Below are 22,433 nucleotides of genomic sequence, written 5' to 3' on the forward strand. Positions count from 1 at the left end.
TACAGGAAAATGCTAGATGGCTTTTAACCTTTTTTTTTTTTACACCAGAAAACGAGTTAAAGTAGGCAAAGGAATATTTTTTCTTAAATTCCTTCAGTAAAAGAAAGTTGAAAATTAGTATCAGTTTTTTCCTTCTCATTTTGGAAATAGCTCTCAATAATGTTGCAATGAATTTAATATTTGAATTCGTCCTAATGTAGTAATAATGTAACCACCAACGGGTATCACACCAAGAAGGAGGCTTTGTCTTCACTCTTAAAACTAATTCACGTCTCCAACAAATGGACTTGGAGCCGTCACGTGGCTGAATTACAGCGAGTCGCTATTGCATTTATTTTTGAAATCAACAGGGAAGTAGATTACCCAGCGCTTTATCTTCATTTTCCCCTCATCATCACTGTTGGACACCTATTTATGTGTCTCATCAGAAATGACACTCCTTCAAAATCCTGGCCGTCCCTCCCCTCCCACTCCCCCCTTCCGTTCAGCGGGACCTTGTCTTTTTGGTCTGTTTGAACGAGATCACACGTTCACGCTGCACAGGCTGATTGGAGGTGGGAGAGGAGACTGTTGGAAGGTGAGGCATCGGTTCCACCAGAACCGAGAGGGCCTGACTTGTGAAACCGAGAGGAACCCAAAGCTGGTCCACCTGTTTACTGCTCTGTGCTGTTGGGCCCGTGGTTCTGAGGAAGCGTGAGCCGAGCCCTTGGAGATGCCACTGTTGATGTTCATGAGATGAGCTGGGAAAGACAGCAAAATCCTTGTTTGCTCTAAAGAGTCAGATGACATCTTTTCTGAGGTTCATTAGCAGTAGATAGTCACTATTCCTAAACAGCTAGTTAGAATCAAGGGCTTGGAAGCATACAGAAATACAAAGGTGTGGGTGGCACCGTGGTCTGCGGTGTCAGCGCATGCGCTGTCCTGACTGAGCACTAAACCCACAGAGAAGAGCTGAAGTCACGTCATCGACGGTCAAGGACACGTCACCAAGCCAGGTGCAGAGACGGGGTACTGCCACTACCCAGAAGGCCCCCCCTGGGGTCCCCCCTGGTCCCTACTCCTAGCGCCTTCCTGCCCACTCTCTGGGTGTGTAATTTGTAATTAAATATTTCCTTATAGAATCGCATGTGGACAACACAGCACGTGTTCCTTCGAGTCTGGCTTCATGGCCAGCAGCGTTGGTGGGGTTCGCCCACACTGTTGTGGGTGGTTTTGGTCCCTCCCTCCCCTCTGCAGTACGTTTTTGGGTGAAAATGCTGCAGCCCGTGAGTGTCAGGGCAGATGTGTGGAGAGGCAGGCCCGAGAGACTCTCACAGTCCTCCATCTCTGGCAGCATCGTGCACACACGTCGCTGTTGTGGGGCCTGTGCCGAGAGTTGCGTGCTGTCTGGGAATGCGTACCTACGACTGTAGAAGACGGTACTGGCTGTTGTCCACAGTGACTCTGTTCACTTATTTTCCCAGCCAGGTTTTCCTGGGCCGCACCGCTGTTGGCGGCCTCATCTGAAGTGTAGCACTCGGGGAGGCTCTCTGGGGCACCTCACTTCAGTTTGGTTTGTGTTTCCTGGGGCCTGATGAAATGGGGCACCTCTGGGGGTGCAAACAGGCTCCTTGCAAGTCCCTCCCTGCCTCAGAAAGAACAACTGAAGTCATGTTTTCCTGCGGAAATGCGGGTGTTGGCCTTTATTCCCACACTCTAACGGGGCCATTCTCATATCCATTCACACGGTCAAAATAATGCAGTTAGTAAGCACCTACTATGTGTCGGACACCTGTGGAAGCTGGGGGCAAAGTAGGCTATTTTCTACCTGTGTGCATCGGCTCAAATGTAACGATAGGCACTTTCAAAAACACACACACAAACAGAGGATTAATACCGTTGGAATAAAGAACAAGCAAAAGTGTGCCTGAGCAGTAGGTTTTCCAGCGGCAGGTGTGCGATGCTGGCCAGAAACAGGGGCCTCGGAACCTGGGCTCCGCACCGGATGTCCGGAAACACAAATGAGGAGGAGCTGAGGTCCGCCCACGGGGCTTCACAAGCCATGGCGGGGTGCGGCCCCCCTTTCTGAGAACCCTGCACTGAAGAGATTGCTCCCATGCATATTAATGAGTTTTCTGCATTAATCAATTCTATTTTAGTGAATGGAGATTATATAACCCTCATTTAATTCTTCCAGAAATCCCACCCATAAGAGCTACTGGAGTTCTTATTAGGAGTGTTTTCTCCCTGGAGCACGAAGGATTTATTGTAGTTATTCCATCCATTTTAAGCAAAAGCAACCAAATGTAAACCACTGGGCCTGGGAGCTGAGCCTCTGACAGCTGCCTCTCGGCTTTCCAGAAGGCTCCCTGCTTCTGCCTTCGTGCTGTCCTCAGGGCTCGCTCAGAAAGTAATCCTAGCGATTTCACGGGGGAGGGCACAGGACGTGGCCGAGGCGGCGTCGGGTTCGCCAGGTTGCCTCGGGCTGCCCAAGGGCCCTGACCATGGGTTAGCAGCCTGTGTCGCCATCTTGACCGGAAAGCCATGATCTTGTTTTTAATGGGCTTTCTTTGGGTAATACGTATGAGAACGCATGAAAAACTGTAATTGTGTAAATGGTGACCAGCCGGGGAGGCTGCTCGATCGCTCAGAGACTGAATGATGGAGTCAAGGTGAGGGGAGACGGGGAGCAGGAGAGTGGAGGTGTTGCCCTTGAAATCCTGGACGGGGCCGAGTAGCGTTCGCTGGTGACGAGGAGCAGGTGTTGAGTGAGAGGCAGCAACCACAGGCAGCCAAGCAGACAGGTGACGGGTATCACCTCCTTGAAGAAGATGGCTTGAAGGGTTTGCTGGAGGAAGGAGTTCAGAGTCGAATTTCCAAGATGCTTTGTCGCTGGACCCGAGGGCCCTGCCACGTGGGGAAGGACGGAGCGCGCTGACCACACGGGCTGGAGGATGCTCTGCCCGTTCCGTGTCAGCCATGCCGCGGGAGCAGGACTCCACCGGGAGGGACATTTTCCAAAGTGAAGGCGGGCCCAGAAATAAACCAAAGTCATTCCGATGACTAGGGATCCAGGAACATAGATGGCCATGCTCGTGACTTTAAATGGCTACCTAGTACCTGGTTATATGACCTTACGGTATTATTTTAAATAATTGGCAGTTAATGGGCTTTGTTAGACCTCAATGGACAGTGATGTAATAAGTACCTATTATATATTCCTTTACTCATTTAACCGATTATGTCTCTAGAGCAGATAATAGAAGGTTGAGTTGCTGGGGAAAATAGGTTTTAGATTTAAAGGTGAAGGTGTCTGACTCACAGCCCGTGAAACGTGGTCACACCAAATTACCCTCACAGCGGTAGGCAGTGTGGTTTTCTCGGCCCCTCTCAGTATTTATCACACATCGCTTGAATTTCCTGTTAGCCTCTGAGGAGTGACTTGTTGTTTTAACTTGGATTTCCAGGATTAGTAATGAAATTAAACTTTTTCATATGCTTGTGGGAAACTGGGAATTCTCCTGACAATTTTATGAACAAGGTCTTTGCCTAGTTTCGCACTGAAATGCTCAGATTTCTCTTATTTGTTTCCAGACATTATTTATTCTATTAATATATTTCTATAATAAATTATATAAAATATTCTCATTTTTACTTTAAATTTGCTTGTGGTATTTTTCTAATACAGAAATGTTAGCAGGTAAAACTGGGTGTTTTTTTGTAGTTCAGTTTCTCTCTCATTTTCTTTACAATTTTTGTTGTTGGACACAGACATAAACGTTTTCTCAAATCCAACATTATAAAACCGACTGTAGTCTTGTAACGTCACTGATTGCACTTGGTCTTCGATTCACCTTGAACCCGTTTTTGTAAGGAGCTGCAGGCAAAAGACCCAGCCTTTTCTCCATGTCCACCCCGGGAAGTTTTCTCACTTCCGTTTCCTCCGGAGCCTGGACAGAGCCCGGTTTCCCGTGAATACCCGAGTCCCCTTTCGCTGTGGAGGTGGCGCCAGACAGGGAGGGGTCAATGTCAGTCCCCCCAACCCCCACCAGGCCTGGCCTCACCCGCCCTGCCCCCAGCTGGAGGCAGCCCCAGCTGGACCGCAAGGTCACATTTCTCCTCCAGAGAAAGACCCTTATCGACTGAAGACACACTGTTCCAAATGGCAGCCCTGCCCGGAGCTTCCTCACTTCTGGTACTTTTTGTCCCCGGGGAGTAAGTCCCATACGGTCTCCGAGGAAGCTGCCTGTGAGTGCATTGGGTCCCTCCGTCTCACCCTGGCAGGTGTGGCTTTGCGTCCGTCCCGTCTGCTGTCTGCCCTTCCTCCATCAGCCTCCTCACAGGTCCCTCCCCTCCCGCTGTACTGGGAAAGCAATATGTGGGATCGTCAACAGCAAAGCACCTTCTGGTCCCAGGGCTGTAGATTCTGATTGATAAGGTTTAATACTGTGAAAGGGATGCGGGGGGCAGAGGCTGATATTCCCACTCTTTTATTTGTGGCGTGGACAAACTTCCTTCTACTGCCCGACTCCCATCGCAGCCCGTGGCCGAGATTCCTATGTCGGAAACCACTGGGCCGGGTGATGTTGGGCTGGTGCGGCCCGTTCTTGGTGGGCAGAGGAGAGCCAAGGTGCTGGAGGAAGTGTCAAAGCTTGGCGTTAAAATAAAGATTTCTCAGAGCAGAAAGGAATGGAACCAGCAAGTGTATTTCCCTCTCACCGGTGCAGTGCACGGGGAAACCTTCCGAGGTGGCCCGCCAGGCGGGGCAGGGTGTGTGTGGGAGTGACTGGGGCAACCCTCATCCACAGCTTTAACGAAAAGGTGTTGGTGGCAGCAGCTCAGGTTTCCAAACAGGAGAAGTTTCATCTGTCACGGGGGGTCAGCGCTGCCAAAACTCCACGTTCTCCACGGCTCCCCTCGTAGCGCCCTTCTCGTGCCGCCGGCTGCCCGAGGACTCGCAGCTCCAGTTCGCCCTGATGCCAGGTCCTCCTGTCCTCACCCCTTGGAGAAAGGGGACTTCAGTTCCGCTCTCAGGTCCCATTTGGCTGCATCAGGCCCCCGGCCGGCCGGCTTGACAGAGGCGTCCGTCTGGTGATGCCAGAGCAGGCCAGCCTTCCTCGTCGGTGAGGGCCACCTAGCCAGAGCTCCGATGTGCAGGCCAAGGCCTCTGCTGTCCTCGACCGAAAGTGACCAGAGGTGCTGACTCGGAACAGAAGCGGATTTGACACCAGGAGCTCTAAATATACCTTCTCACTTCCCTCTTGGGAATTAGCGTTCCAAGCCGGTGCCCAGTATTGGGCGTTGCGGTGGCCTCAGTCACGGGGTTCGACAGCAGCGAGGGGCTTCATCAACCCGCATCTTGCCGCACTGCAGAGCTCGGCTGGGACGCCCAGTCTCCCAGACAGCAGCATCGCACCCACCGCACCTCGGGCGTGACGATGGTAGATGCACCGGGTCTGAGTGGGGATCTGTCTGCGTGTCACCTCATCGAGGCCGGGAAAACCGATTGCAACACTGAGAACTTCAGCTCCTTCCCACCCACCCAAGGCGTAGGAAACAGGGACCAGAACCAGGTGGAATCTCCTCTCCGGGAGGGAGAACTGAGGGAGAGACCGGAACCAGAAGAACCTTCCCGGTGCGTCCTGAGGTTCTCTGAGATGCTTTGAGTTGCAGTTACGTAGTTACGTATCAGGGTATTCGGGGAAACTAATGTAGAGCTGGGGTTCTTCTCGGCGTCTTCGCCATCTCTCCTCTGCTACACAGGGCATTCGCGAACACACCCCGCCGCTCCGCACAGACCTGTGTCCTGAACCAGCGGGCTCCTCCCCCCTCGTGTGTCCAGTTCAGCCCCGACGCTCTGCCTTCTTCAGAAAGACTCCCAAAGGGGAAGGGGTGGTCCCCAGTGGGAGGCCGGAAGGAGGGGGCAGAAATCTTAGAGCTTGAAATGACATTTCGAGTCCTTAGAGCAACCAGTCACTGAACTTGCTCTGGAGACGCACAGAAGGGGAATGAGCACTGCCTCTGGGTCAGGGCCGCTGCTGGGCTGTGTGTCGGGGCGAGGCTCTCAGTGGGAGCCTGGAGTCTCCTCTGGTGGGGTGCCAGATGCCCCCTGGGGCCACAGCGCTGGCCGCTGAATTCTGTGTCTCCACTCACAGGCTGTGGCAGCCAGGGTGCAGCCCGGTTTCTGAGAGTGGCAATAGGAGCTGAAGGCAGGTGACCTCTCTGCAGAGGAAAGTGGGGACATTTTGGTTTCCCCGCTCCTGAAAGAGAGGGCAGATAGGGAGGATGTGGGCGAGAGGGGGGACCTGAGGGCAGGAAGGACGGGGGAAGGGCTGGAGGTCTTTTGAGACCTGCCTCTCTAAGGCGGGGTGTCAAGGTGTTCAGGTAGCAGCTCACTGAGTGGCAGGATTGACAGGCAGGGGCACCTCATTAGTGTGCAGGGGTGCATCTCCTATGCAGGTCGAGGAAGAGGCATGAAGCCGGGAGTGAATCAAGAAACAGACCTGGGTAGGAATAACGGAGACTCCGAGGAGCGAGGGTGTCGGACACAGAGCTGTTCCTGGGACCTGAAAACACAGTGCCCCCCACCCTCGCAGCCCAGGGGTGTGCACCACTCCGGAAAAGCACTGAATCTGCGCCTTTTGGCTCGTTTGTCAGCAGTGCTGAGCGACAGTGTGTGCAGATTGTATGTGGTGTAGGTGGCCGGGAGGCCCCAGCCGGCACCTGGAAGGGCTCCAGAATGTGACCCCCTCCTCTTCGGTCCCATCTTGCTGTGGGGAGGCTGTGGTCCTCGGCCCGTCTTCGGTCCTTTATGAACCTCCGTCTCCTCCTTCTCTGAGTGGGTGTGAGGGTGACACTCGCGTTCCTCGGCAGTCAGAGAGACGCTTCCCTGAGTGTCTGGCATGGGTAGTTGTTCCTGTATAGGAAGGAAGGAAGAGTTTAAAACATTGAAATAAAATAACTCATACACGGCAAGCAGAGAAAGGCCCAGTCAACCCTGTGGTGTAGGTTTCGAGAGCCCCCGCCCGCCCTGGGTCGCCCTGGAAGCACGCCCCGCCCTGCTGAGTGTTTGCATACTCTCGGCCTCGCCGCCGCCCTGCCGGCTCAGACCTGGGCCCCAGCACTGCCCTCCAGGCTCACGGGGGTGGGCAGGCCTGGGTCCCCTTTGGCGTCAGGCGGGCACTGCCCTGCGCCTCTTCCAATTGTGGTCCTCGGGCTTCGGCAGCAAGTTCTCGGTTTCCTCGCTCTGCTGATGCTCAGATTCATTCCTACGTGTGGCAGCTGCGAAAGTGTCTTCTCCCCACAGTTCGACATTGTCATCGCAGCGTTGCTGGACTTAATGTTAAGTACATCTCGGTGGCCCTGTCCCGCCCCTGCTCCTTGGCTGCTCCGGGAGCGAGCATATGGCCCGGGGACTGTTTAAAGCGCGTTTTATGGGCCGTTGTGAGGCCCTTCCTGCCGCTCTCTGGAGCAGAGCCCGGCTTGTGACCTGGCTTCTTCTGTTGCCTCTGCCAAACGCTTCCTCCAAAGCCGGCAATAAAACCGCGGGACCCCATAAGCCCCGGCCATCCAAACGGATTAACGAGAGCGGCCCGGCAGTCTGGGCTTCGGCAGCGGCTGGCGCAGCAGGACCTGCTCCTGAGACGAGGACAGCCCGGGCAGGTCACCTTTGTGTTTTGTGGGAATTTTCCCAAACATTATAGGCGGGAGACCGTCTCGGGGCGTGATCTCCCACTGGGCGTGTTCTCCTCAGCGAGGATGGGTAGGACAGAAATAGAAAGCGATGCTTCTCCGTGGCTTCCCTCCTTCTAGAACCAACTGGGGGGTCCTTCAAGGTTTGCGGAGCAAAGGTCGATTCGCTGCATGGATGCCCTCGTGGCCCCTAACAGGGCGACCCTGGCCTTGGACGGATCTGCATCCCGTCGTGATTCCAGGGAGCAGGAGGGAACTTGCAAACCAGGTTGGGCGCTTAAAACGGACCTCGTTCAGAGTGGATTCTCGGGACGTGGGGCCTCATTGAAGTAAGGCAACGCCGTGCCTCGTCGACGCTCTGCGCGCCGCTGAACAGCTTTGACATCAGAATTATCCATTAGCAACCTGTAAACGAGAACCATTTCGAACCACTGTTTTGACAGCTCACAGGACTCGCGTGGCTTCTGGGAGAGGCGGGTCTCCTTTTCTGTCGGCTAACACAAACCCGGCTGCGATCGCCAGAGGCACGGGGAGATTTCGGTGCGAGCGGCTGTGAGCACAGTACCCCGGCCTGTGGGGGCTGTATGCAGAGGCACGGCGCCCCCCGGGGAACAGGCGGAAGTGCTGGAGCGCGGAGCAGGGCAGGGTGCGTGGAGGGACCCCACCCGGAGCTTGTTTCTCTCACAGGAGCTCTCAGTGGCTCGTTCCTCCTCTGTGACAGTTTCCGGTTTTGTGACCATTCAAAAGGAATGTCAATATAATGGGGCCCTGCAATAATAACAGTAAAAAAGAAAACTTTAAAATTCTCCCCTGTTACTACTCCTGGAATCAGAAATGAGTTCAATGCACTGGTTCTTTATCCTAAACAGTTTGTTCCCCCGATTCTCACGGAGGAGCCGTTTAAAGGGTGGCGCGCCCCGGGCATCAAGGACTCCCCTGCCCGGGCAGCAGCTCACACGGGGGCGCCGTTACGGGAAGGCTCCTTCAGCTGTTCTGTGGCCGAGGAGGAGAGGAGCGTATTTGGTTAAAAACCCTGCGTGAGGACCATGCAAGGCAGGCCAGGCCCTAAGTCAGGAACACGGGGACGAGAGCCGGTGGGGAGGGGAGGGCGGGCAGGCAAACCCTCCCGCTGGGCTGCAGGATTTGAAGGTCACGTTCATGTCAGAGCCTGACATGCCTGGGTCGGAATGGGGCTTCGGGTTCACTGAGCTCTTCCCCTTGTCACAAGGAGAAAGCAAAGCGCACAGAGAGAATACTAACTTGGGAAATAAAATTCGAAGGGGCCGACAGCGTGGGCCCTTCCCAGGAATCATTATCCCGGAAGACACGTTATCGGAACAGAAGTGTGCTAGCTACCCTGCACTTGTGGGGGTGTGTGTGTGAACTCGGCGTCAGCGAGAGAGAAGGCGATGGTGTCCCCAGTCACCTGCTTTGTCACCGTCGCAGTCCTGACCACGTATCGGGTCCTTCCCCGGTTGCAGGCTGATTCGGGATAAATCGGATCATTCGGTCCCTGTCACGGCTCCGCTAAGCAGCTGTGTGTATTGCGTCTTCCATCTCCTCGAGCGACCCACCCGACACTCTCCCGTCGGTTCCGTTGGGAAATTTGACCAGCCCTGCAGCACCCCCCCTGCACCTGCGTGGCCGTCTTCTGTCCTCATCTCTCCTTCCTTCCAGAGGCGCCCTGCCACAGGGGCGCGGACCCACCTTCTGGACCTACAGGGACTTCACTCTCCTCTGTGCCCGGAATCACCGTCTCTTTCTCCACATGGTCGCCGGTGTCCCCCTCAGCCCCGACCCCTGTGCTCTTCCGGATTCTCACCTCCTCTCACAGCCACACCCCTACCTGGGTCCACTGCGACTCTCTCCTCAGGTCCCTCCCTCGTGTCCTCGGAAACCCACGGCAAGGTTGCGTGGGACCTTGAAGTAGCCTAAGCCAACGCGTTTCTGTCCACAACTTACTCCGCTTCTTCAAGGCGGCTTTCTCCAGCTTTCCTTTCTTTCTTCTCCTTCCCTCCTCCCTCCCTCCATCCCTCCCTCCCCCCACCTCCCTCCCTCCGTCCCTCCTCCTTCCTGTCCCCATAGTTCTCTGCTCTCTATTTGTAAATACTGGACGTCGTCAGTGTTTGATCCCAGATCACTTCCACCAAATGGCTCGTGCCAAAAGTGTACGAGTCACCCCGCAGGGCTACCTCCATGCCCGTGGCTTCCAATGCTAACTAAACGCTAATAAACGCCGTTCTTTTCAGTCTGGGCCTGGCCTGTCCTCTGAGTCCAGGGCTCATGGGCGCCACAGCCCAGGTGGCCAGGCACCCAGACAGCTCGTGGGCGGTGCACCTGAAGAGATCCCGAACTGACGCCTGTGCACCCCACCGATAATGCCTTCCTAGTGCATCGAAGTCAAGTGACTACAATAAGCAAACCTAAAACACGCAGAACCGGTCATCTTTAGAGTCCTCTAAAAAGACAGGTGTGAGTAAGGAATGAATAATGTTCACTTTCACGGCCCCCACTCATCCCATGGACACGGTCAAGGTGAAAATCCTCACCCAATAGCCGTCTCTACACCACTTTAAAAACGTGCTCATATTTAGGTTCTTACTTTATTTTTTCCAGAATGGGACAGCATCAGAGCAATATTTAGCTTTTTTGTTTTTAACAGTATCCCTCACGCTCCAAGAAGTCCCAAGGCAGCCCTTTGACTTAATACAATCTGCCTTCTCTAATGTCACTGGCGGCAGCCCACGCCAGGGACATTCAGGATGTCCTGATTACTGGTCCCTAACACAGTGAGCGGGAGCCGGGGCTCGGCCCCGGGCCACCACTGCGGGCCCCAAGCTGAGGGGCGCTTGACCGTCAGCGAGATCTCTCGGGTTCTCTGCAGTCCTAGTGATCACGGGGCGGGTGGCCACTTCCTCCCACACCTGATTGGCCAGCATCGCTCACGCAGGCCACAGGTAGCTGCAGAGAGGGCACATCTGGTCCACAAATCTAGTTCCGTGGGAGACAGGGGAAGAGGCCTGGGCAACAAGCAGCACCCTCGCCTCACACAGATCAGTGTGTGAGTTGCATGTGTGTGTGTGTGTGTGTGTGTGTGTGTGTGTGTTAGCTGCACTTCCTCTTTCCCTGTTAGGGCGTGAACACAAAGAGGGCAGGTGTGTGCCTGCTTTATCACTAATACATGGTCAACCCGTAACATACTCCCTGTCGGATTCGCTACAGATGTGTTAAATGACCGAATGAAAAAAAAAAGGATTTTCTAGGTGAAAAATTTAAAGTTCAGAGGAGTCCACACTCTGGCCGTTCCTGGAGGCTGGGTGACTCTTTCCCAGGAAGGTGGACAGAGGGACACCTCAGGTGGACGAGTGGACAGGATCGCTGGCCAGCTCTCTTCTGACTCCAAACTCCCGTGAGCCTTTGATGCCGTGGGAAGTGACCTCGCTCCAGGGAGCCCGCAGAGCTGCTCGGGGGAGGAGGGAGGCACACTGTATTCTCACGGGTTCAGACACCAAACTCCCTCCTTCCCTCCCTCCCTCCCACGGCCCCGCCCACACCAGGAGAGGCAGACACCCACCCGACCGGCTCAGACAGCGGCCAAGCCCGGCCTCTTCCAAATTACCCCTTCCTGGGTGGGGGGGAGTACGCGCCAGGGGGTTGAAAGGTGTCCTGTTGGCTGCGGGCTGTGGGGAGAACGAAAGCACACCGGCGGTGAGTGGTGGTAATAATGCTTTCCTCGCAGGCTCCGGCCAACCACCCACTGCATTTTCTGGTCAGTCAAGTGTGGGTGCTTGTTACTGTCAATAAAAATAGTGTGAGATTTGTCTTTAAAATGTTTTTTTTAATTTTTTGCAAAATAACTAATCCTAAACCTGCTCTTCTGTGTTTTCCAAGATATCGAAGACTTCGAGACCAAAGCCAGAAGCACGGTGTCTGTCCTGGAAGGCCAAGGCGTGGTGCTGCTCTGCGGCCCGCCGCCGCACTCCGGAGGTACAGTGGGGGTCGGGTCGCACCGGTGACGCGGTCCCATGCGGCCTTGCAGCCAATGGCAGCCCTTCATCAAATCGAAGGGACCTTGAGATCTTTTCAAGTTCATCCTATAGCACCCAAAGAGTTCTAATCCAAATCTTTTCTTTCAAAAATCATTTAAGCAGCCGTGGCTGTTGTGGCTCAGTGGATTGAGTGCGGCCTGCGAACCAAAAGGTGTTGGTTCGATTCCCTGTCAGGGCACACGCCTGGGTTGTGGGCCAGGTGCCCAGTAGGGGACGTGCGAGAGGCAACCGCACACTGATAGTCCTCTTCCTCTCTCCCTCCTTTCCTCTCTCTCTAAAAGTAAATAAATAAAATATTTTTTAAAATAGAAAAAACTAGTTAAGCAGCCACTCAACGAACCTGTCCTTGAGAAGAGGCAGTATGACCTGAAGCGTGAGCACAAGGGTGTCCCTCGGCGATCTGGTGCCTGTCACCTGGCAGCCCGGGGACGATTCATTCAGCCTCTTCAGACTGGGTTTCTTCCTCCGTGGAAGAGACTCGCCCACCGACACCCACGGGGCAGAGCCGTCAGAAAGGGTACCTGAGCCGCCGGATGCAGACCGATCAGCCTAGCGGGTGGTGCATCCTTCAGGAAACGGCCGCTCAGGTTGCCTTGTTTCTCCGACCCGGCTCTGAGGAGCGGCGGGTTCCCCCCTTCCTTTCAGCAACGCCACCCTGACCGTGGGGAGCAGAGCGTCACCCCATCGGTGGGAAGCGAAGGCCAGATGGCACCAAATTGAAACGGCTTCCAGCGATGGAAAAATTGAGCTGCACACGCCAGTCTCTACTTTGGAAGTGTTTCCAGTGACCTAAACCACCTACTGGTTCTTTGTCCCTCGGGTTGTATTTTGTCAAATCCCTCACGATTTGGTGAATCTGGCAGCGTGTCGTGCAGCAGTGAGCCNCGGGGCAGAGCCGTCAGAAAGGGTACCTGAGCTGCCGGATGCAGACCGATCAGCCTAGCGGGTGGTGCATCCTTCAGGAAACGGCCGCTCGGGTTGCCTTGTTTCTCCGACCCGGCTCTGAGGAGCGGCGGGTTCCCCCCTTCCTTTCAGCAACGCCACCCTGACCATGGGGAGCAGAGCGTCACCCCATCGGTGGGAAGCGAAGGCCCGATGGCACCAAATTGAAACGGCTTCCAGCGATGGAAAAATTGAGCTGCACACGCCAGTCTCTACTTTGGAAGTGTTTCCAGTGACCTAAACCACCTACTGGTTCTTTGTCCCTCGGGTTGTATTTTGTCAAATCCCTCACGATTTGGTGAATCTGGCAGCGTGTCGTGCAGCAGTGAGCCTGGAGGAAGCAGTGCAAAGACATCACAGAGTCATCTCCTCTGGGACAATCCCAGATCACGCCTACTGCACGCCTCTCAGCGCTGCACGAACAGCCAGGACACGCGCGGCACGGATCTGAATACTTCCTGCGCACCATCCTTTTCAAGTCCTCACAACTGCGTGAGGGAGGGACCATGGGGACTCTCGTTGTGCGGGGAGAACGCCAAGCGGGAGAGAGACTCAGGGCCTGTGCGAGGTCGCGGAGCTGGTCGGCGGAGCTGGTCGGCGGAGGGGCTGTGTGCCCACCCACCGGGCCCTCCGGTTCCCAGACCGCAGCAGGTCCCGCCCCTCACGGCCTCTGTGGAAGCCGATTTTCTTTTCCCCGTGATATTAAACCAAATCGTATTTAAGACTCCTTAAAAACTTGAAAAGATTTTTCCATCCTTTTCATTTTTACCCAAGCATTGTGAAAGATAGATGAGAACCCAACAATGTTCTCATTCAACAGTATTACAGAGCAGTACGGCATTCTGCCCCCCAGAATATCACAGGACACCTGCAAGCTTTTTAGCACTATCTGGGGCAAAATACTGTTACTCCAGAGCACGCAAAACCCCGGCAGCACTCATTTTTCCACCATAGGAGACTTATGTCCAGTGTCACAACCTAAGGTGACAGGATATCCTCTAAACAGAGACGGGAAATGCAAACATGTGCCAATGACTGTCATACTTTAAAAAGGCAGCCAGGTAGGACACACTTTCCCAGGCCACCTCATCACCGACCGGCGTTACAGAGTGTGGTGACCTTTCAAAGCCAGCAAGGCGCCCATCACGGCGGGGACTCTCTGCCTCGGGCCGGGAGATCGAGCCCCAGATACGCGCAAAGGGCCCCAAATGAAGACTCTATAACGGAGGGCCAGTGCCTGATCCATGCAAGTTAGGACGATGGGCCGACGCCAAATCCCCTGCGTCGTAAGGAAGTCCTGGCCAGGTTCCCAATGCACCTGTGGGCGTCGACTCCACCCAGGTGTGACAGAAAGTTCCACGCCGAGGGCGCTAGGACACACACGGGCCCCCTCATCTCCGCACGGCTGGGATGTGGGGGTACGACCTTCCTTTCTCTCTGGCTCTCCCAGATCAAAATGGGGGTACACTGACAGATGCCTTCGACACACTATACAGACGGACGTCAGTGCGATCAATGAGTTAGAGAGAGAAAGTAATAGCAACACCCACCACGTTACCGTGAGCCAGCGATATGAAGGAAGGCATTTTATTTATTCCTTCATTCCCCCTAGTCCAATAGTTAAGAATAAGAATTTTTCAATGAGGAAGCCGAGATTCAGACAAACGGAGTGAATGCTTTGTCAGTTAGCAAATAAAGGCAAGATTCCAAGGCAGGGCTTCTGGACACCAAGAATCACCTGTGGGTGGAGGACTCTCTGGCTGTCTCCCCCGTGAACCTCCGGGGTTCCCTCTCACGCCTCCGATTGGCCAAGAGCTGGAGGGTGTCTTACACGGCTCCTTTAACACAGCTCTTGTTCCTTTCCCCATCTCGCCTCCCTGTGAAGGTGGGTTGTGCCAGGAAGGACCTTGAGAAAGAAGACTAACATGTTGGCTGGATGGCCTTCAACTCGGACACCTGCGTTAAGGTGGGCCAACCCCAGAGACACAGGAATCTTTTCCATCTTTGTGACTTGTCTTCTGTGGCAGGTTTAGGACGGATGGATAGATAGGCAGGGAGGGAGGGAGACAGACAGATGGGGGTTCCCGTCACTATTGACAAAGTACCAGAGACTCCAAGCCCGCCCGTCCGAACTCGGTCCCGTGGTCTGCAGCCCCTGGTCCAGCGTGCCCGCCTCCCTGCTCAGGGTCTCACCAGAACAGAACCAGGCGGTGACAGCAAGACACTCTTTTCCGGAAAGGCTGAGGGAGAGCCCTCTGCTGAGCTCGCCCGACTGTTGGCCGAATTCTGTCCCTTGCAGTCGCAGGACGATGGTCCCCACCACCGTGCGGGCCAGAGGTCAAGGGCCACTGGCATCGTCTCTCAAATGCTGCCCACATTTCTGCCACATGTCCCCGTCCATCCTCAAAGCCGGCAACAGAGACTCCTCGGTGTCACCTCCCTCTGATGACAGGTCTCTGTGGCTAGGAGGAGCCCCACCCTGCGTGGATGGGGTCACTCATGGCAGCAGTTCACTTTCCTCAAGTCAGCTGTGCCACTGAAGAGAACCCAACCCAACTCTCTGGTCACGGACCTGATATCTGACCCCACTCACAAGTCAGTGGGGGCAGGGGTCAAGGGGGCGAGTTCTAGAAGTCCGTCAACCACAGCTGTGCTTCCTCTCCCAGCTCCCCAAAGTCCCCCTGCGCGCCTGCCTCGGCAGCCACAGACGTGCCCTGCGGGGTCAGCGGGATGGGAAGGAGCAACAGTGATTTTAAATGAGGGTTTGTAAAGCAGAGGTCCACAGTGAACAGCAATGGAGCTTCCATAAATAAAGGTGCCTCGGGCTCCGTGCTGGCGGAGACCAGGAAGGCTGAGATGTCTGCGCCATGTTGGGGCATCTGGGCCCGCCGGGTGCCTGTCCCCGTGCGCCTCCCAAGCAGTCCGGTGACAAGGGAGGGGTCCTGTGACACCCAGATGGTCGGAACATCGGATTCTTCGTGCTTCTCCTCCAGTGTGTTCTCAAAAGGGCTCGCAGAAACACCTTCACAAGACAGCCCCCCAAACACAGTTCAGTGTTTTATTAAAAATAAAACAAAACAAAATGGGGGAGTAAGAGAAATGATCAGCTCAGCGGAGTCCCCTCGGTCTCCCTGCAGAGAAGCACAGAAGTGTGAAGACGGAGTCTCCTTAGAGCCATCGCTCAGGACCTGGTGGCCCAGGGCCGGCTGCATGAGCCAGACAGAGATGCACCGTCGCCTGGACGCCTCTCCTTCGCGGAGACCGGTCTTCCTGCAGAAGGCCCCTGTCATCTCACTGGCCCGGAAGGGGGACACTCGGAGACGAAATCAGAGCCATTCCATCTGTTGGAGGAGAGGTGCGCGGTCACTTCCTGGGGACAAGTTCTTTCCCTAAGACCGACTCTGTGAATGTGACTGAGCCGGCGCCAAGAGGGTCCGACTCAGTGTCCGCTCCAGCTCCCTGAAGGCCACAGCAGCAGCCAGTTTCAGAGAAGTTCGAGTTCTCTTCGGGGGTCTGCAGGAGGCCCGGAGGGCGACCGTGAACTTGGGGTCACAGCCCTTTGTCCCCGTCGGATGTCACTGTCCTTTGTCCAGACTCTCTGCCTCGTGGTCTGTGCCCTCCATCACCTCCCAGGCCGCCTCTGACAGACAGTCCCTTCTACTGTCGACCCGACCTGCCGTCCTTCATCTGGGGACCTGGCCCGGGGACCTGCAGGTCCCCTGTGAGCCTCTGGTGTTCGGCACCAAGTCGCTCAGTGACGACCTCTTCTTCCCTCCACTTTGTCTCTGGAGGGTTCTACGGTCATCCCCCCACCCCCACAGGTTCATGTGACAGGAAGAGGCCACGTGACCCTGCTTTTCCTGGGGGCGGGGAGGCACCGAGTCTGCAGGGCCACCCACTGTCAGGTCGAGAGTCTCTGTGCCAGGCTGTCCCTCCGCTGTGAAGTCACCTCCAGCAGGACCCAGTGCAGAATCGCCTCTAAACCTCTACGTGAACACAGAGCCCTGGAAGCCACAGCTGCTGGGTGAGTTTTTATTTTATCTGAAAATGACGGAGGAAGGAAATTCTACCTGCCATCTAAGACTGGGAAGATGGCCGTCGCTGTGGGGGAACGGGATCGTTCCTTCCCGTCGTTACCCCGATGGAAGGCTCGCCATCCTGGGCGCCTAAAAACTGCAGGGTCAATGTGTGACTCAGCACACGTTCTAACCCCTCCCCAGACACAGCAGTCAGGTGGGCAGTAGGCCCGGAGGTGCGCCAGGAGCCGGGCACGCCCGGGAAAGGCTGGAAACGGTGTCACAGGATAAAGAGGAAGTTTACACGGAGAAAAAGCGCTAAATTTTCATGTCCCCATCCTCCCAATGAGTTTATTTGTTTTGTTTTTTTCCTTTGCTGTTTCTGGAAAAAGGGCCAGCAGTGCCATCTCAGGGGGCAGTCACAGTGACGCTGTGACCCTGGAGCCTAAGTGTGTGGAAGGCAGACAGACCCAGCTGTCGCCGCAGGTGTGACGGCTGCCGTCGGGGTGGCAGCGTCCCTCCGGAGCTCGCACTGCAGGCCCCTCAGCAAGCGCTCTGTGCACGGACGGAGCGATGCCCGCTTCACTGAGCTGCAGACACAGAGTGGAATGAGCGTCAGAATCTCACAAAGGACGCGTATAAGTTTCTCAGAAACTTGAGGGTGGCAGATGGAAAGATAAGCCGGGGAGACGAGGGGCTGGGGCTGCTGTTGTCTACTCCGAGGTCGGAGAGGGCGTCACTGACACTGAAAAGGGAACCAGCAGAGTGAGACAGGAGGCTGTGAGGAAAGGCAGCAGGGAGGTCACGGGCAAAGGCCCTGGGGCGGGACCGTCCGGAACGTTGGAAGAATGGCTCAGAGGCGATTGCGGGTGAAGGGAATGAGCAGAGGGCAGGGGTGATGGGGCTGCAGCCACTGCTTCCAAGGTGCGTTCAAGCCTCTGGCTTTCGCTGGGGCTGAGAGCAGAAGGGGCGGGGCTGAGCAGGGGGGAGATGTGCTTTCTCTGACTATTGGTTGTAAAATGCATTCTGGGAAATAGGCCAGAAAGCAGCAAGAACATAAGCCAGCCATCGAAAGTCAACGGGCAGACGATTCAGGCGAGAGCGAGAACGCTGGCTTGAATGGGCGGTACCTGGGGGTCGTCAACTTGTGTTTCAGCAGGTGAAGCTGACCCCGCCTCCTGAGAGGTGGGGGCAGGCAGTGAGAGAGTGGGAGGCCATGCCAAGGTTTGGACTGAGCAGCTGGAAGAGGGGGTTCCACTCTCCACAGTGATCCCCGACCAGGGGCGGCGGCTTTGGGGGCACGGAAACCGGGACTCTGCTTTGAGACGTGTTCATCCTTGGGCGTCTGTCCGCTACGAGTGATGCTTCTGGGCAGGCAGCTGGGTTTCTGGGTCCAGGGAGGAGGGTCGGGCTTGGAGAACTGAGCTGGGACGTTGGCACCTGGGAGTGGGCAGGCCGCCACCGAGTCTCTACGTGTCTGGAGTTCAAGGCCATCCTGTCTGAGCAGCACAGCGTCTACTTGGCACCTGGGCTGGTCTGATGCGGTGTGAGTAACGGCCGAGTCTCCCGGGGAGCAGGTGCCCCTGCCAGGGAGGGAGACTCTCGAAAACCAGCGCACTGCGTGGGAACTGCCCCGCCTCGGGACCCTGAAGTCTCGGAGGTGGTCCTCCAGGCCCCAGCTGGGCCCTCCCCACTGCCGGCCCCACCCCCTCCCAGGGAGAGCCTGTTCTCTCCACACAGCACTCCTGTGTGACAGCCTGCCCCTGTCCACACGCCCCACGTCGGGGACTCACCCTGGTGGGAGCCCTGCCCTGAACAGCACGGCTATGCAGCAGAGAGAAGCACGTCCAAGGATGTTGCCAAATGCTTTCTGGCAGACCACCACCTCAGGCTGGAAACCCCTGTGGGAGCCCATCCCGTACCTTCCAGGGATGGATCTCCCCGAGGGTGGGCCTGCCCTCCCCCCCCCCCACCCCGCCCTCAGTCTGAGCAGTGGAGGTTCCGGAGCCATCGCCCCAAATCGGGCTGCATTTTCTCTCCTGGCGGTGGGACCTGCCCAGCCTGGGAACGTGGCAGCCAGAGGACCCGGGCGGGGGCTGTAACTCAGGAGGGATCTGTAACACCCAGGTGGTCCGGCAGCGACTGTGGGGCAAATAGGGGCTCAAATCGGGGCAGTTGTAAAGGTGCTGGCAGTTCTCCGGCTTAGCGCCGCTATTAACGACCTCAGCCAGGAAAGGGATCATTTTCCTTGGATTAAGTCTTTGCCGGCTGAGCCGGCATAACTGTGATTTACAGGCCAAAGCCCGTCACATCTAACCCTGGAGCACTGCGCACGGTTTGCAGCAAAGTACACTCGTTCTGGAATGTTCCAACGGGGGTTTCCACTGAATCCGAGCACCGTGCTGCAGAGTCTTCACTGGTTTATTTTCGTCTCCCAGAGCCAGGCCGCCGGCTTTGATCTCCGTTCTTCAGAGCCAGGCTCGGGTTGAGCGCGTCATTTGCGGTCTCCTTCACTCGGGATGCTTCCCCGCCAATAAAAACCACAGCCCGTATAATGGGTCTAATTGCACGTATCTTCTGTGTTTGTATTTTACACGTCTTGGTACAAGACACAGGGCTGTGTGAGATGTCAAAACAGAATCGCGCTCCGGGGAAATGGGATTCGCTGCACGCTTGAGAGAGCGGGAGATCGAGGCTTCAGTGGCTTCCCGCGGAGCTGCCGTTGGGGCGATGATGAAAGTGGGGAAGCTGTTGTCACGCAAAGCTGCAGGGGCGCTTCAGGAAGGACCGATTGCCACTGGGCCCTAATGACACTGCTGAATCGTCACCGGCACGGGCACCACAGTCATTAATAACAGGGAGATGGCATGCGTGGTGGCAGAAATATTTAAAAATGCGATGGTTTCGAGTAAAGTGGTTCATGAATTATACATTTAATTAAGGAAAGCCAAATGGGAAGGATTTTAAACTTCCAATTTGCAGGGGTTTTTTTCCTTCTCCCATTAAAAATATATATAAACTCAGCTCGCAGGGGCTGGAGATGAAACCAAACAGACGAGGCTCCCACTGCAGGCTGGCTGTGCGGAAGGTGGGGTGTGGGCAGAGGCGGCTGCGGGGGGGGGGGGGGGTGGGAGCCGCGTGCACCCTTCAGCCACCCCAGAGGGGCGCCCCAGGCCCCGCCTCCCAGGAGCAGAGGCACTGTCCCCTCTCCCCTCCGCTCACTCCCCTGGAAAACAAGGAGGCTCGGCTGAGACCTCTCTTGCCGCTCCTGTCCCACACAGTCCACAGCCTGTGAACCGGGGACACGCCCCGCCCCAGGTGGCCACCACTGAAGGCAAAGGTTCCTGGGGTGGGCACCGTGTCATCGATCACCCCCAGTGCGCAGGAGCCCGGGTGCGCTGTGGACATCAGTGCCTGTCAAGGTGCAGCTCCAGGCCCCAGAGCCAGTGTCCCCCGGGAACTGGTCAGCAACGGAAACCTGGCTTCTCCCACCCCGAGGAGGATCCCTGGCTGGCAGAATCCAGAAGCTGCGGTGCCACCAGCCCTGCCGGCCACTCTGACGCCCACTTGCTCGCTGTGACACTCAGCTCCTTTGGAGAGAGTCGCTTGCTCGAGGTTTGACAGGGTGTTATGTTCCCTGCCGGTGTTCCGTGCAAACTCGTTGGAGTTATTTTGAGTGGCAGGTCAACCTGTGATTCTACAAGATTCTGAGACACTGAGCTCAGGGCCGGCGGCATTGAGGGGGTCGGAACAGAAGGCGAGGAGCTGTTAGCACGGGTAGCTACATGTTGATAAAGAGGGGGCGAGGGGACGCCACATTGTTAACCGCCCTCAACGAGGGCGCACAGCCTGCTCGGCCAAGAAGCTGCCGCCTCCCACGGCCCAGGGCCCAGGGCCCCCTGGCGTCGCCCTGCCAAGGGGATCCACACCCACCGCGTGCACACCCCGTGGGCTCACACATTCTCGCCACAGCGGCTGTCGGCTCTAGCAGCCCCTGGGCAACTGGTGGACCGCGCCAAGCCACCTGGAACAGACCGGTCCAGCTGGGTCGTGGGGTCAGGACAGGCGTGGGGAGTGTGCCTGCGGCACCAGGTGTCAGACAGCGGCCCAGTTTCAGGGCCTGAGGAAGACGAGAACGGACCTCCACGAGAGCAGGATCCACGGGGGCCGAGACGTGGGAAGCCTGGGCTGCCTTCTCTTCTCGCCTGAACCAATCCCCCCCGAGACCCCATCCTCCTTCTCGGGCCCCCTGAGTGCTCTTCTCATGACCCACAGGATGCCACTTCCACTGGGAACAGGACAATTGTCCGGGATGCGGGCAGGGCTGGGCACGCATGGCGCTCGGGAGGCGACGGGAGGCTGGGGGCAAGGAAGGGGAGCCGTGGCCATCACGGACTAACCCGGAGAAAGGGGGTCGGCTACACAGAGGAGAGAATGGAGGCGTGAGGTGGGAGCCGCGGGTTTCACGTCCGACGGATCCGGGTCCCAGTCCGCCTGCCCCACCGGGCCATCGGCAAATGCCTGGCTCCCCGCCCTCCCGCTTCGGTCACGCATTAGCAGGGGCTGCACAGGACAGGTCGCTGGGGTGGTGAAACGGGCATGAAATGAAAAAGCGTCGGGTTTTTTTTCATTCTTTATGTAACCTTTCCTATTTCTGGACCACATTTTGGAAGCAGCTTCTAAATGTTCCAGGATGGAAGGGTCCGGAAACAGGTCGAAAACCTCAGCAGCAGGAGTGAAAAGGAATTTGTCCTGGTAGAGAGGGATATTACTGCTGCTGGTTCTGAGATTACAAGGGAAAGAAAAATAAAAACTGGGGGGCACACGGGGCTCCCTGTAATTTCTGTTCAGGGAAAGGGGCGACCTTGGCCTCCAGAGAGTTGGCGCTGCGCTCTCTCCCCAGCGGTTACTGAGTAAAGATCCTGAAACTGAGGTGCCTCCCAGGAAATCGGCCCAAATGTCTTCGTTTGACAGGAGCCTCAGAAGATGCTGAGTGACTGACTCAGGGGGGGACCGGCACCTCATCTTCCCTCCTCTCTACGGTGGAGACGAGCCTGCGACCCAGACAGCTCTCTGATTGCACACAAACTCCCTCTGAACCGCATCCTGGTGGAGACAGAGCAAGAGGCTTGGAAGTGAGGCAGCCAAGGACGTCGGTCCAGGGACATCCGTAGGGACACTTAGAAGCAGGAGGCCATGCACAGGAAACGAAGAAAGACCCAGGAGGACCTTGCAGGGGGGACCAAAGGTCCAGAGAGTGGGCACCAGATGAGGAAGTCAGGGCTCGTTTGCAAGTATAAGAAGGGGGTTAAGTGTGTGCGTTCCCTGGGGTAACGCTCAGAGTCTCAGGGAGAGAGAAGGAATCCGGGGCAGGGCCGGCCATTCCCAGAAACAGACCCCCTCCTGTCCATTGTAGTGGTGAATCCTGCACGTTCTGGAGCAATGCCACCTGTCCTCTGCCCGATCCCCACTGATGGCGGGGAGCGTGCGACCTTGTAAACCTGCTGCCACTGTTGCCCCGAAGTTCATGCAGCTCCTGGTCACGTGATGAGTCAGACAGCATCCTGGACCCCTGCTGGCCACAGGTCCTCCCTCCACCTCCTGGTGGTCTTGGGCAGGATGACCGCACCATTTCCCATCCACATGGGAGTCTGCTTAAATTCGAGGAAATGTCACATCCCACCGGAACAGCGGACACAAACCGGACCCACAGGGGCACAACGGCATTCTAACTTCGGCTAAGGACGGCACAGGG

The 22,433-nt window shown here is 56.3% G+C and overlaps 1 protein-coding gene across 1 annotated transcript in view; it reads left to right on the top strand.

Moving 5' to 3' along the window:
* Positions 1-22,433, top strand: part of CNTN6 (contactin 6) — a 164,964-nt gene that overhangs the window by 71,239 nt on the left and 71,292 nt on the right. The window contains exon 13 of the mRNA XM_037049922.1: positions 11,563-11,658. Within this exon, the coding sequence (XP_036905817.1) occupies positions 11,563-11,658 (96 nt within the window). The remainder of the gene's footprint in view (positions 1-11,562; positions 11,659-22,433) is intronic.

This window comes from Sturnira hondurensis, unplaced genomic scaffold (assembly GCF_014824575.4).
Source record: "Sturnira hondurensis isolate 20B ecotype Veracruz unplaced genomic scaffold, ASM1482457v3 Scaffold0006496, whole genome shotgun sequence".
Classification (NCBI taxonomy): domain Eukaryota; kingdom Metazoa; phylum Chordata; class Mammalia; order Chiroptera; family Phyllostomidae; genus Sturnira; species Sturnira hondurensis.